General features: G+C 39.3%; 1 protein-coding gene and 1 pseudogene across 1 annotated transcript; one reads left to right on the top strand and one right to left on the bottom strand.

Annotated features, from left to right (window-relative positions):
• The first annotated feature begins 2,468 nt into the window (after positions 1-2,468).
• On the top strand, positions 2,469-4,963 carry LOC103321856 (F-box family protein). The gene is made up of 4 exons (XM_008223700.3): positions 2,469-3,081; positions 3,824-3,957; positions 4,121-4,303; positions 4,592-4,963. Exons 1-4 carry the CDS (start codon positions 2,544-2,546, stop codon positions 4,757-4,759), a joined length of 1,023 nt encoding a protein of 340 aa, XP_008221922.2. The 5' UTR covers positions 2,469-2,543; the 3' UTR covers positions 4,760-4,963.
• A 5,501-nt stretch (positions 4,964-10,464) lies between these two features.
• Positions 10,465-11,729, bottom strand: LOC148919845 (polyphenol oxidase latent form, chloroplastic-like; annotated as a pseudogene).
• Between the last annotated feature and the right edge of the window lie 502 nt (positions 11,730-12,231).

Below are 12,231 nucleotides of genomic sequence, written 5' to 3'. Positions count from 1 at the left end.
ATTAGTGGGGAAGGGAAGGAAAGGGAAGGTTCTCGCTTCCTCTCTCTCTCTCTCTCTCTAGTGCTATTCTGATAGATAGCTCTCATGGTAGAAGACAAATCACATGTGGAAGTGGAGAGAGGGGAAAATTAGGAGAGGATCCTATGTGAAGTTTGAACGGTCCTTATTATTTTAGCATTTTCTCAAGCTCAAGTTTTGCAGCACCAATAATTGAGGAACGCACTTATTCTATCTGAATGTAATTTAAATGGATTAAAGTTTGCATTTTGCAATAGAATATAGAATGTTCATGGAAAAAGCAAGAAAAGAAACCCAATTGTTTTTAGGCTCATAGCAAAAGTACATACTGAAATAAATAAGCGCCAATAAGCGGTTCACCTAGGGGAGGTTTTCTTGTGTGCATGGATGAACAAACAAAGGTGGATCACAGCAGTCTCTGATACAATAAGGTTGCAACACGTCTGTTTGGGCTTAGACAGCAAATGCTAATTGGGAGGAGAAAACACTTGTGTGAAACATGAATAATATTATTTTACTATTTTTGATCAATCAGGTGACAATTGAGGATAACAAAAAGATTATTAAGTTTCATACAAATTTTTCTGAATCGGCGTTTTGGCATCTGCATGTTGGATTAGATTTCTTATTATTTTTCTTGTGTTAAATATTAAAACCCCCCATTATTGGAGACCACATGTATACGGAGTGGATTAAAATTGTAACCCAACCCTTGCATTTATCAACTTTGCTCACTTCTATTATTGAAAAACGACAAGGGAACGAAGTATTATTAATGAGTGATTATGCTAGAACGTGCCAGAGAGACCGTTTAATAAGTTACCAAATGTTTACTTAACCCGAACAAGTGATTATTAATACACTCAACTAATCACGATTCACAAAACAGCAAAACCCTACGTCTTTATATCTAAGTTTTTATTCATCACACCCCCAAAGTTTTGACTTTCAACAACACATCAAGCCATAAAAGCATATCCAAAAACCAGATCAGTATGCAGCTTCTTTTAGTTTTTAATTGTCAATTTGTAAAACAGTCTATGTGCAGCTGATCCCTGGTACCCTGAGCTGAAAGCCTCGAGATCTTTTTGTGGGGGCGGCACATGCCACCTTCTGCGACCAATCTCTTTCCTCGAAATTCACAACTTTATGTGTAACTCTGATTAATATGCTACGAAAATTATACATAGAAAAACTCAGTGATTGGGTGGCATGTGGGGGGCCAATTTCACTCTCTGGCGACAATGGAATTAGTACTTAGAATTCATGCTTCAAAATCTAGCAACATTTTTTTTTTTCTTAGTGGGATTTGGGAGCCACCATCATCACCAAACAAAATGCGCAATCGTCTGCATGTTGGGCGTGGCAAACCCTCCACCGGCATGTTTGACTCTCCCCCCATGCCCATACAAATCTTTGGTCATACATGCACCATTTTCGAGTCCTACTTTGTTGGTATTTGAGACTAATTATAATAATGTGAGTATGTAACTCAATAGGGCATCAAGTGTAACATTCAAGCTTAATAAGAGGAAGGCGTCAGGTTTACTTGCAACCAATGAGAACAACAAGACAGGGAAATATTTTCCATAATGACTAAGGTGAGCTGTAGCTCATGGATGTTTTTGGGTGGAAAAAATAATAATATCAAACCTATATATTTTGCTTGTTTTAAATAAAACTCAATATGTATTAATCTGATAAAGTTTAATTTTTTTTTAAAATTATTTATGAATTTAGTTGCATTGCAGTAATAAATATACATATTGAAATAGGTACACTTTCAATTTTGTTGTTGAACATATTTTCATTTTGATAATATATTTTTGTTGTTGCATTTAATATGTATTTGTTTTATGTTAAATTTTATTGAAAACTAGTCAATGGAGCTATGAACTAACGTGGTTTATATTATTTAATGTACACTTTTATTTTTACAAAGACTATAGAAATTGTAAGTACCAAAAAAAAATGTTTATTAGATTTTACCCTAATCCTTAGCTAGCCCATCAGTTGAAAAATTCCTAATTCCACCCCATATTTACTTACACATAATAAATCATTTAATACACGGATTCCACCTTAAAATTCTTAATCAAATCAACTAAAAGGGGTAGTTGATCTGATTCTTATTCTTTGTTTATCTCATTCTCATACGTCTTATTTCCGTTACTTACGTCGTTAAACTCTCGGATTAGAAGGAGAAACCAACCATGATGGTAGGTTAAACAATAAAAAGAAGAGGTGAAAGGAATTTGTTAAACAAAAAAAAAAAAAAAAAAAACCTCCAATTGCAAAAGATGGCTTGGTGGCTAAGTGGGCCATCGTTTGAACGAAGTTTTCCAAACACTTGGGCCTGAATAAACCCAGCCGAAGCCCAAGTAATAACCGAGGCAATCAACAGGCTCGCTCCTGATTGGCCCATATTTAATCAAATGAGCAAAAACATCCATCGACGTTGTCGGACGGCCGTGACTCTGCAAATGGATCGGTCTGCGAGACTGTGACTCTGCAAATCCTGATAAATGGAGATGAAGCAGACGACATGGCCAGGCCGATCGGAGGGCCGTCGTTTCACGTCCTTTCGGTTATGGAACACCAAGGGTAAAAAGCACCACGAGCTCCACCCGACGAAGCACAGCAATCGAATGTCCGGCAGAAGAGCATCGTCCTCATCTTCAAAGGACGGTCGCGATTTCTCGGCGCTGCCGTACGAATTGATAATGATAATCGGGGTTTCGCTGAGCCACCCGAACCTCAGAGCGGCGTCGTTGGCGTGTAAGTCGTGGTACGAGGCACTTCGGCCGCTGAGACAGGCGATGCTGTATATGAGGTGGGGAAAGCGGTTCAAGCACGGCCGAGGTGGGGTCCAGCCCAACATGGACAAGGCTCTCGACGCGTTTCTGAAGGGCGCGGCTCTGGGGTCCACCATGGCTATGGTGGATGCCGGGCTTATATACTGGGAGAGAGGCCTCAAGGACAAGGCCCTCGCTTTGTATCAGAAAGCTGCAGACCTGGGAGACCTGGCTGGGAAGTGCAATTTGGGAATTTCCTATCTGCAAGGTTTGATTTTCCCTGGTTATTTAGTAGCAAATGTATTGCTTGTCATAGTCATGATATTGAAATTTAGAGGCTTTGAACAGAGAGTGATAGAAATTTGATTCTTATGGAATTGGAATTTACTCATATATCATATTCGGTTTCAAATTGTACATTTGCGAATCCATTAATGTAAATTCTTGAATGTTATACCTTTATGAGCTCTTTTGCTTATCCACGTCTATAATCCAAGTGTTTTGGTTGGTTGCTTTTTATGTACTTTTAACTATCATTGAGAAAAATAGTTGCCCTTCAGCTGGTTAGAATGGCTAAGTAGGATCATTGAAGTTGCCCCCAAATCAAATTTAAGGTGAGATTCTAGAACTTACCCTGTTGATTTGAAGAATAGTTAATGTAATTATAATGAAGAACAATAGTTTCAGATGATTTAAGTTTTACTTTGTTAATGCGTTATGAAATAAGATGTTCTCCCCCCCCTCTATATACATAACTTTGATCAGATTATTTTGAATACACTAAATATAGGAGCGTGTTGCACATGGATTTCTCTTCAAATGCTTTCCTTTCATTATTTCCTACAATCAATACATTAGATGCACAGTTGTAATTAAATGGTGGCAATTTCTTTTTATATGATGTTGTATGATATGATAGGCAGAGTTGGATTTCCTTTCATCAGGAAGTTTTTTTGTTTGCATTGAGTGTATAGTCTTGTTTGTGCGTATGAATATTATTATCTGTGCAGTTGAACCTCCAAATCCAAAGGAAGCTGTAAAATGGTTATATCATGCATCCAATGAGGGCCATACCCGTGCCCAGTACCAGCTTGCACTTTGTCTGCATCACGGCCGTGGGGTTGATCGTAACATAAAAGAGGCGGTATGCCGTTATATCCTAACGAAATGCAGTTGCATTTTGATTTCCAGCTATAAAGTCAGCTATTCTGAATGAGAATAGCATTAGGATTGTCTGCTCCTCTATTGGCCCAACGTACTTCCATATTCAGAACTTTAATTTGGTAAGTTTTCTTTTCTTCATACAGGCAAGATGGTATTTGAAGGCTGCGGATGGTGGTTATGTGCGTGCCATGTACAATGTATCACTGTGCTACAAATTTGAGGAAGGGTTAGCGCGCAGTCATCGCCAAGCAAGAAAATGGATGAAGAGAGCAGCCGATCGTGGGCACAGTAAAGCTCAATATGAGCATGGACTCGCTCTTTTTTCTGTATGTATCATTTATTGCATTCATGAAGTTATTTTTTTGGCGGGAGCCACTGGTTTGATTGTAGGGCCAAATAATCTTGCTGCCAGGATTCATTATTCTGCTCTTTATGATATGTGGTAACACTATGTTGATATAAACGAATGCCATTTGTATACCTGTTAAATATACCCTTGTAGCATTTGTATCATAATTTATTCCCATTTAGAAGCAAGAAAAAAGGTACTTTTATTGTAAGTATTTAATTTGTTAAGGTAGGCAGATGGAGGTTTTTAACGGTAATATCTGCAGGAAGGAGAAAAGATAAAAGCTGTAGTCTACTTGGAACTTGCTACCCGAGGTGGGGAAAGTGCATCAGCTCATGTCAAGGATGTGATTCTTCAACAGCTTTCAGAAACTTCACGTGATGATGTAATGCTTCTTGTCGACCAATGGCGTGCTTTGCCCTCATCTTCCTGATGGTTGGAAAATCATCCCTTCAATTCATGCAACCGTTTTGGGCTGTATAGTTGTCCTCTTTCGGATGAGTGATGGTAGTTTCTTATATTAGATATGGAGAAGATCTGTATATTTCTGGAAGTGTTGTGTTATTAACAACAGTTCTTGTATGCACTTTTCTAAAAATTTGACGTTATTGGCGTAGAAGTATTACTGTTGCCAGAATACCAGTTTTAGTTGTGCATGCTTATTAGTGCTATTGCACAAACTTTGCAATGTTAACTTCGGAAGAGAGTTAGTAATGATCTCAAAAGAGTGCGATCAGGGAATTACTTGTGTCTATAGACGTTTTTCAAAGTCCAGCCATGTTGCTTGTATGAAGTGAATTCACAATATCAATCTGACAGTTCCAGGACTTGTTAAGGATAGTCAGGATTCACCTTGCAGATATTCAATGGAGCAAATGATCCCTCAGGTATGATTATTCTTCCTACTACTTACTACAATGTTCATAAACATCCTACTGAAAATTGTACTAGAGCCATTATCTGATTTCTTCTGTGATTAGGGCACGTGTTGGAAATCCTGCTAGTTGACTGACAAGATCGGGTCCTCCTGTATTGATTTTGGAGTTCCAGAAGGCAAACTTGAGATTTTTGCCCTTTTTTTTTTTGGTCAAGAGAGAATAGAACCTTACGAGAAAGGATGCAACTGAACTGAGGATAGAGTTCAGACCCCCAAAAAAAATAAAAATGAGGATAGAGTATTATTTTCATATAAACAAGTCATCACTGTTTTTTTTCCCAAGAACAATTAATTGTGAACTTTTGCATTTATCTTATAAATCAACTATGTTTGTATGAACCCTGTTTCCTTCCATTTCAAAATTATCAAACCGATCCTACTACTGCATTCATAAATCAATTAACTTTCAGAAACAGTTTAGAAAACAAATGTTCTTTCATTGTAGATCCAGGAACGCTCAACCTTAGCTGAGTGCATTCGAAGCGGTATGTTGCGCCTAGGAAGTTGATTAGAATTGTCAAAATAAACCGAGAACCCAAAACCATACTTTAAAGTGAAATTCTAGCTTTCCCAGAACCCTAAGTATGTGAAACCCTAACAATAGGTTCGGGAGTAGTCCCAAGTGTGTCCAATGACCAAGACGGTCTCCGAAGACATCTGGTCAACCGAGCCAGCATGCCCACCAACTAGGTTAATTGGGCTCGTGGGGCCCACGACCTCCGATTTCTGATTCGAAACTTCCTATAGGTCAACTAAGGTCTACTGACTACGTCCCAAAAGTTTCATTCTATTAAAAAAAAACTTAAAGTTAAATGGGCTGGTGCTTGGGATTAGGCATGGGCCTGAACACAACTCGTTTCGTTGTGGACTTGGGCTTTAGGCAGGGCCGTGATCCATGGTTTTAATAAATGGGCACGTCATGACCCGATTAATTATATGGGCCGGCCTGACATGCCAAATAACTTAGTGGCACAAATTTAAATGGGTCACGCATTTAACACCTCTAGGTTGAACATCAGGCATGAGTGGACTTGGATATGCAAATTTGATCCGGCTTGCAGGTACTGGCCATCGCAGTAGAAGTAGTGGACTTTGGCCTGTTAGGCCATGCTTCATGGATCAATGTCGGGTAGGACCCACATGCGTGACAACATTTTTCTATTTAGCACAAGTAGACAAGGTCCTTAGCAACATATTGGGTCGTTAGACTTATGCAGACTAGGCACAAGTTGGGCAGCTTAACGCACATGGTCAGGTCCGTAGCAGATACGGGCGTCTAAAAAAAAAGCGGGTTGGTTTCTAAACACGCCGTAGACCCCTTGTTCCTAGACCCATAAGCATGTTCCTCATATCAAGTCTAGCTAGACCCTGCTCTAAGTGATCATCACCACCATTTTTATGCTATGCATATGAATTTGATCGTAAGGCATTGTTTGGGGCTTTAAGGCAGTGAAGGTGTTTAGGGCTTGTTTGGAAGGAAGGAAGAGAGTGAAGTTGTGGTGCTGATGGAGCGAAGGGCAGTGCTAGTGGCAGTTAGAGGTAGGGGAGAGGAAGCCATGGCGGAACCTTAATGAAGAAATGATAATATCTTTTTTTGTCGGAAATGCATAAATGTACTCAAGTGTGCTTCTTTTATAATGGATATTGGCGGGCCTACTCACTTTAATTCAATAATTAATTATTTACACATCGAACAATGATTCATGTTTCGCAAAAGAACTTCATTTGAAAATAGACATTCTAATCTAAAATATATCTTATATTTGCAACAATTGCGTCCTTCACCTCATTGTAGTTGTTAATCTTATAAAGTTAGTTTAATATGCTTAACATAAGTTGAAAAAACAAATTTAAAGTGAAAAAACATAACGTTGAATAGGATGGTGCTTGGGCTCAGGCACGAGCCCGAGCACACCCCGTTTCAATATAGACTTGGACTTTGACTTGGGCCGTGATTAATGATTTTAATAAATGTCCCAACATGGCATAGGTGATTAATTATATTACAAATTTATAAATAAACCCAATTCTAGACATGTATTTATAAAAAAACCCAAGCACTATTTAAATATAGAAACACACCCAAAATCAACTCCAAAGTCAACTTTTTGGGTGTGTTTATAAATGAGTTTTGAGTGTGTGTAATGATGAGTTTTGGGTGTGTTTATAAAGTGTTTTGGGTGTTGGGTTTTTTTATAATTTCAACCTCCATTTTGGGTGTTTTAGTGAAACTCCCTAATTATATTGGCCGACCAACACGACACGAATAACTTAGTGGCACAAATTTAAATGTGTCGGGTAGACATGATCCTTTTAACACCTCAAGGTAGAACATCCATTATGAGTGGACTTGGATCTCCATATCCAACCCGAGTTGTTGGTACTCGCCATCGCAGTAGAAGGAGTGGACTTTGGCTTATTGGGCCAGGCTTCGCGGATCGTCGTCAGGTATAACCTCCATGAACGTGGTGACATTTTTGTATTTACCTAAGTAGACAGGGTCCTTAGCAACATCTTGGGTCGTGAACCTTGTGCATAGTAGGCCTAGGTCAAGCAACTTGAAATCAATGATGGTTTTGGTGGTGGGTGGGCAATAGTCGATAATGGTGGACATGTCATGCTTTTCAACCCTGAGCAGTGGTGGAGCCACTCCTAGCCCTAGCCCTAGCCCCTCCTGATATTTTTATCTCTCCTATATTATATTATATATAACACATAGAATTTGTAATAAACAATTTATAATATAAGTTATAGTTCCCTTTAAAACAAATTAGACATGATTAAATTATAAATATTTAGCTCTAAACATGTAATTATTGAATACTTAGGTGTTTTATATACTTGTATTTTCTACTTCACCCCCCTAGCCCTTGAGCCCGAACATGGCATCCTTACATATTTGCACTAATTACATCCTTCACCTCATTGTAATTGCATATCTTCTAATGTTAGTTAAATATGCTTAACATAAGTTGAAACAAAAAAATTTAAGTAAAAAAACTCAAGGTTAAATGGGCTGGTGCTTAGGCTCAGGCATGAGCTTGAGCACATCCCCATTTCAATGTGGATTTGGAATTTGGGTGGGGCTGTGATCAATTGTTTTAATAAATCGCCTAACATGGCACGACCCGATTAATTATATGGGTTGGCCCACATGAGATGAATAACTTAGTGACACAAATTTAAATGGGTCAAGTCGGCACGACCCTTTTAACACCTCAAGATAGAAGATCGAGCACGAGTGGACTTGGATCTCCATATCTAACTCGACTTGTTGGTACTCTCCATCGTAGTAGGAGCAGAGGACTTTGTCTTGTTGGGCTAGGCTTTGCAGATAGTCATCGAATATGACTCGCATGAGTGTCATGATGTTTTTTGTATTTAGCCAAGTAGAGAGGGTCCTTATCAACATCTTGGGTAGCAAACATTGTCAATAATGGGCCCGGGTCGAACAACTTGAAATCAATGATGGTTGTGGTGGTGGGTGGGCAACAGTCAATAATGATGGACACACCATGCTTGTAGCAATTGCGTCCTTCACCTCATTGTAGTAATTTATCTTCTAATGTTATTTTAATATGTTTAACATAAGTTAAAAATAAAATTTAATTAAAAAAACTTAAAGTTAAATAGTGCTTGGGCTCAGGCATGTGCCCAAGCACATCCTTTTTCAGCGTGGACTTGGAATTTGGGTTAGGCCATGATCAATGGTTTTAATAAATAGCCCAACACAACATGTCCATATTCTTATTCTCGTCGTAGAACAAGAACTCGGTGTCCAGCTAATCAGATTCTTTTTTCCTATGTATGTACCGCCCAGTTTTGATTTATAAATCCACATTCAAATGGTGGGAGTAAAATAGAGGACACCGATCCGTCGAGTAAAAAATGCCCATATCCTTTGGTCTGGGTCGAGTCACCCGTCCAGGAATGGATACTATTATGCGGTATGCGCTCGATGTTTTCTTCTCCGGGGTTCCGGTGGTCCCCGACGTTGTACGGCTCCCTATAGAGGAGCTGATGTGAAATGGCCTTGGACAACATCGTAATGAGATGCGTTTTGGAATTGATCGTAGAAGGAGGAAGTGGTATCAGTGAAAATCACTGGAATGTACGTACCAGCTGGTGCATTCTAATTCCAGAAGGGTAAAGTGAAGGTGGGGGTCCCTGATGAGCTCCCCCATGATCTTCTATGGCGTCCTTACATATTTACATATTGGGTCGCGAACCTTGTGCATATTGGGTCCAGGTCGAGCAACTTGAAATCAATGATGATTATGGTGGTGGGTGGGCAACAATTGATAATGGTGGATGCGTCATGCTTTTTAACCTGAGCATGGCTTCCTTACATATTTGCTGCAATTGTGTCTTTCACCTCATTGTAATTGTTTATCTTCTAATGTTAGTTTAATATGCTTAACATAAGTTTTTTTTTATTATATAAAAAAATAATAAGTAAAAAAACTTAAAGTTAAATGGGCTCATGCTTGGCATGAGGCACAAGACCCAAGCACATCTTGTTTCAATATGGATTTGGAATTTGAGTTAGGCCGTGAACAATGGTTTTAATAAATAGCCTAACACAACACGACTCGATTAATTATATGGGCTGGCACGCACAAGATGAAAAACTTAGTGGCACAAATTTGAATGGGTCAGATCAGTACGACCCTTAGACCTAAAGGTAGGACACTCAGCAGGAGTGGACTTCGATCTCTATATGCAACCCGACTTGTTGGTACTCGACATCGCAGTAGGAGCAGTGGACTTTAGCCTGTTGGGCAAGGCTTCACAGATCGTCATTGGGTAGGACCTGTATGAGTGTCATAACATTTTTGTATTTAGCCAAGTAGACATGGTCCTTAGCAACATATTGGGTTGCGAGCCTTGTTCATGTTGGGTTCGGGTCGAACAACTTGAAATCAATGATGGTTGTGGAGGTGGGTGGGCCACAGTCGATAATGGTGGATGCATCAGGCTTTTCAGCTCGAGCATGGTGTCCTTACATATTTGCACTAATTGCGTCCTTCACCTCATTATAATTGTTTATCTTCTACTGTTAGTTAAATATGCTTAACATAAGTTGAAAAAAAAATTGAAGTAAAAAAACTTAAAGTTAAATGGGTTGGTACTTAGTCACAGGCACGAGTCTATGCACATCTTGTTTCAATGTGGACTTGGAATTTGGGTTGGGCTGTGATCTATAGTTTTAATAATAGCCCAATACAGCACGTCCAGTTCTTCTTCTCGTCGTAGAACAAGAACTCGTGTCTAGCCAATCAGTTTTTTCTATGTACCGCCCAGTTTTGATTTATAAATCCACGTTCAAATGGTGGGAGTAAAATAGAGGATCCTGATCCGCCGAGTAAAAAACGCATATATCCTCTTTTTTTGGTCTAGGTTGGGTCACCCATCCAGGAATGGATATTATTATGCTGGATGCGCTTGATGTTTCCTTCTCTAAGATTCGGATGGTCCCCAGTGCTATACGGCTCCCTGTAGAAGTGCCGATGTGACTTGACCTTGGACACCATCTGCTGGTACATGGTGGTTAGATTTTCCTTGATTTGCATGACGTCATCCACGTTATCATCGGTCTAACTGTAATTAAGATCCAGGAGATTTCGGAGCTGATGCTTTGCGTTTGAAACGATCATGCAGGTGGAAGTTGTATTAGTAAAAATCGCCGGAATATACATATTAGCTGGCGCATCCCAGTTCCAAAAGGATAAAGAGAATGTGGGGGTCCCCAATGAGCTCCCACATGATCATCTCGAGCATGGCATCCTTACATATTTACATATTGGGTCATGAACTTGTGCATGCTGGGCCCGGGTCAAGCAACTTGAAATCAATAATGGTTGTGGTGGTTGATGGGCAACAGTCGATAATGGTGGACAGTTATGCTTTTTAGCTTGAGCATGACATCCTTACATATTTGCAGCAATTGCATCCTTCACCTCATTGTAGTTTTTTTTATCTTCTAATGCTAGTTTAATATGCTTAACATAAGTTGAAAAAAAAATTTAAGTAAAAAAACTTAAAGTTAAATGAGCTTGTGCTTGGGCTGAGGAATGAGCCTCAAGCACATCCCGTTTCAATGTGGATTTGGAATTTGGGTTGGGCCTTGAAGAATGGTTTTAATAAATAGCCTACCACAATATGATCCAATTAATTATATGAGCTGACCCACACGAGATGAATAACTTAGTGGCACAAATTTAAATGGGTCGGGTTAGTACGACCCTTTTAACACCTCAAGGTAGAACACCCAACAGGAGTGGACTTGGATCTCCATATCCAACCCAACTTGTTGGTACTTGACATCGCAGTAGGAGTAGTGTACTTTGGCTTGTTGGGCCAGGCTACACAGATCATTATTGGGTATGGCCTGTACGAGTGTCATGACGTATTTGTATTTAGCCAAGTAGACATGGTCAACATCTTCGGTTGGAGTCTTGTTCATATTAGGCTCGGGTCGAATAGCTTGAAATCGATGATGGTTGTGGTGGTGGGTGGACAATAGTCGATAATGGTGGATGTGTCATGCTTTTTAGCCCGAGCATGACTTCTTTTCATATTTTCACTAATTGTGTCCTTTACCTTATTATAATTGTTTATCTTCTAATGTTAGTTAAATATGCTTAACATAAATTGAAAAGAAAAATTCAAGTAAAAAAAACTTAAAGTTAAATGGGCTAGTGCTTGGGCTCAGGCACAAGCCCAAGCACATCTTGTTTCAACGTGGACTTGGAATTTGGGTTGGGTCGTGATCAATAGTTTTAATAAATAACCCAACACGACCATTCCTGATTAATTATATAGGCTGGCTCACATAAAATGAATAACTTAATGACACAAATTTAAATAGATCGTGTCAATAAAAACCTCAAGATAGAAGAGTGAGCATGAGTGGACTTGGATCTCCATCTCTAACCCGACTTGTTGGAACTTGCCATCCTAGTAGG

Source organism: Prunus mume, linkage group LG2 (assembly GCF_029339155.1).
Source record: "Prunus mume cultivar Tortuosa linkage group LG2, ASM2933915v1, whole genome shotgun sequence".
NCBI lineage: Eukaryota > Viridiplantae > Streptophyta > Magnoliopsida > Rosales > Rosaceae > Prunus > Prunus mume.
Note: the sequence above shows the minus strand (reverse complement) of the source record. Positions and strands in the feature narration are given on the sequence as shown.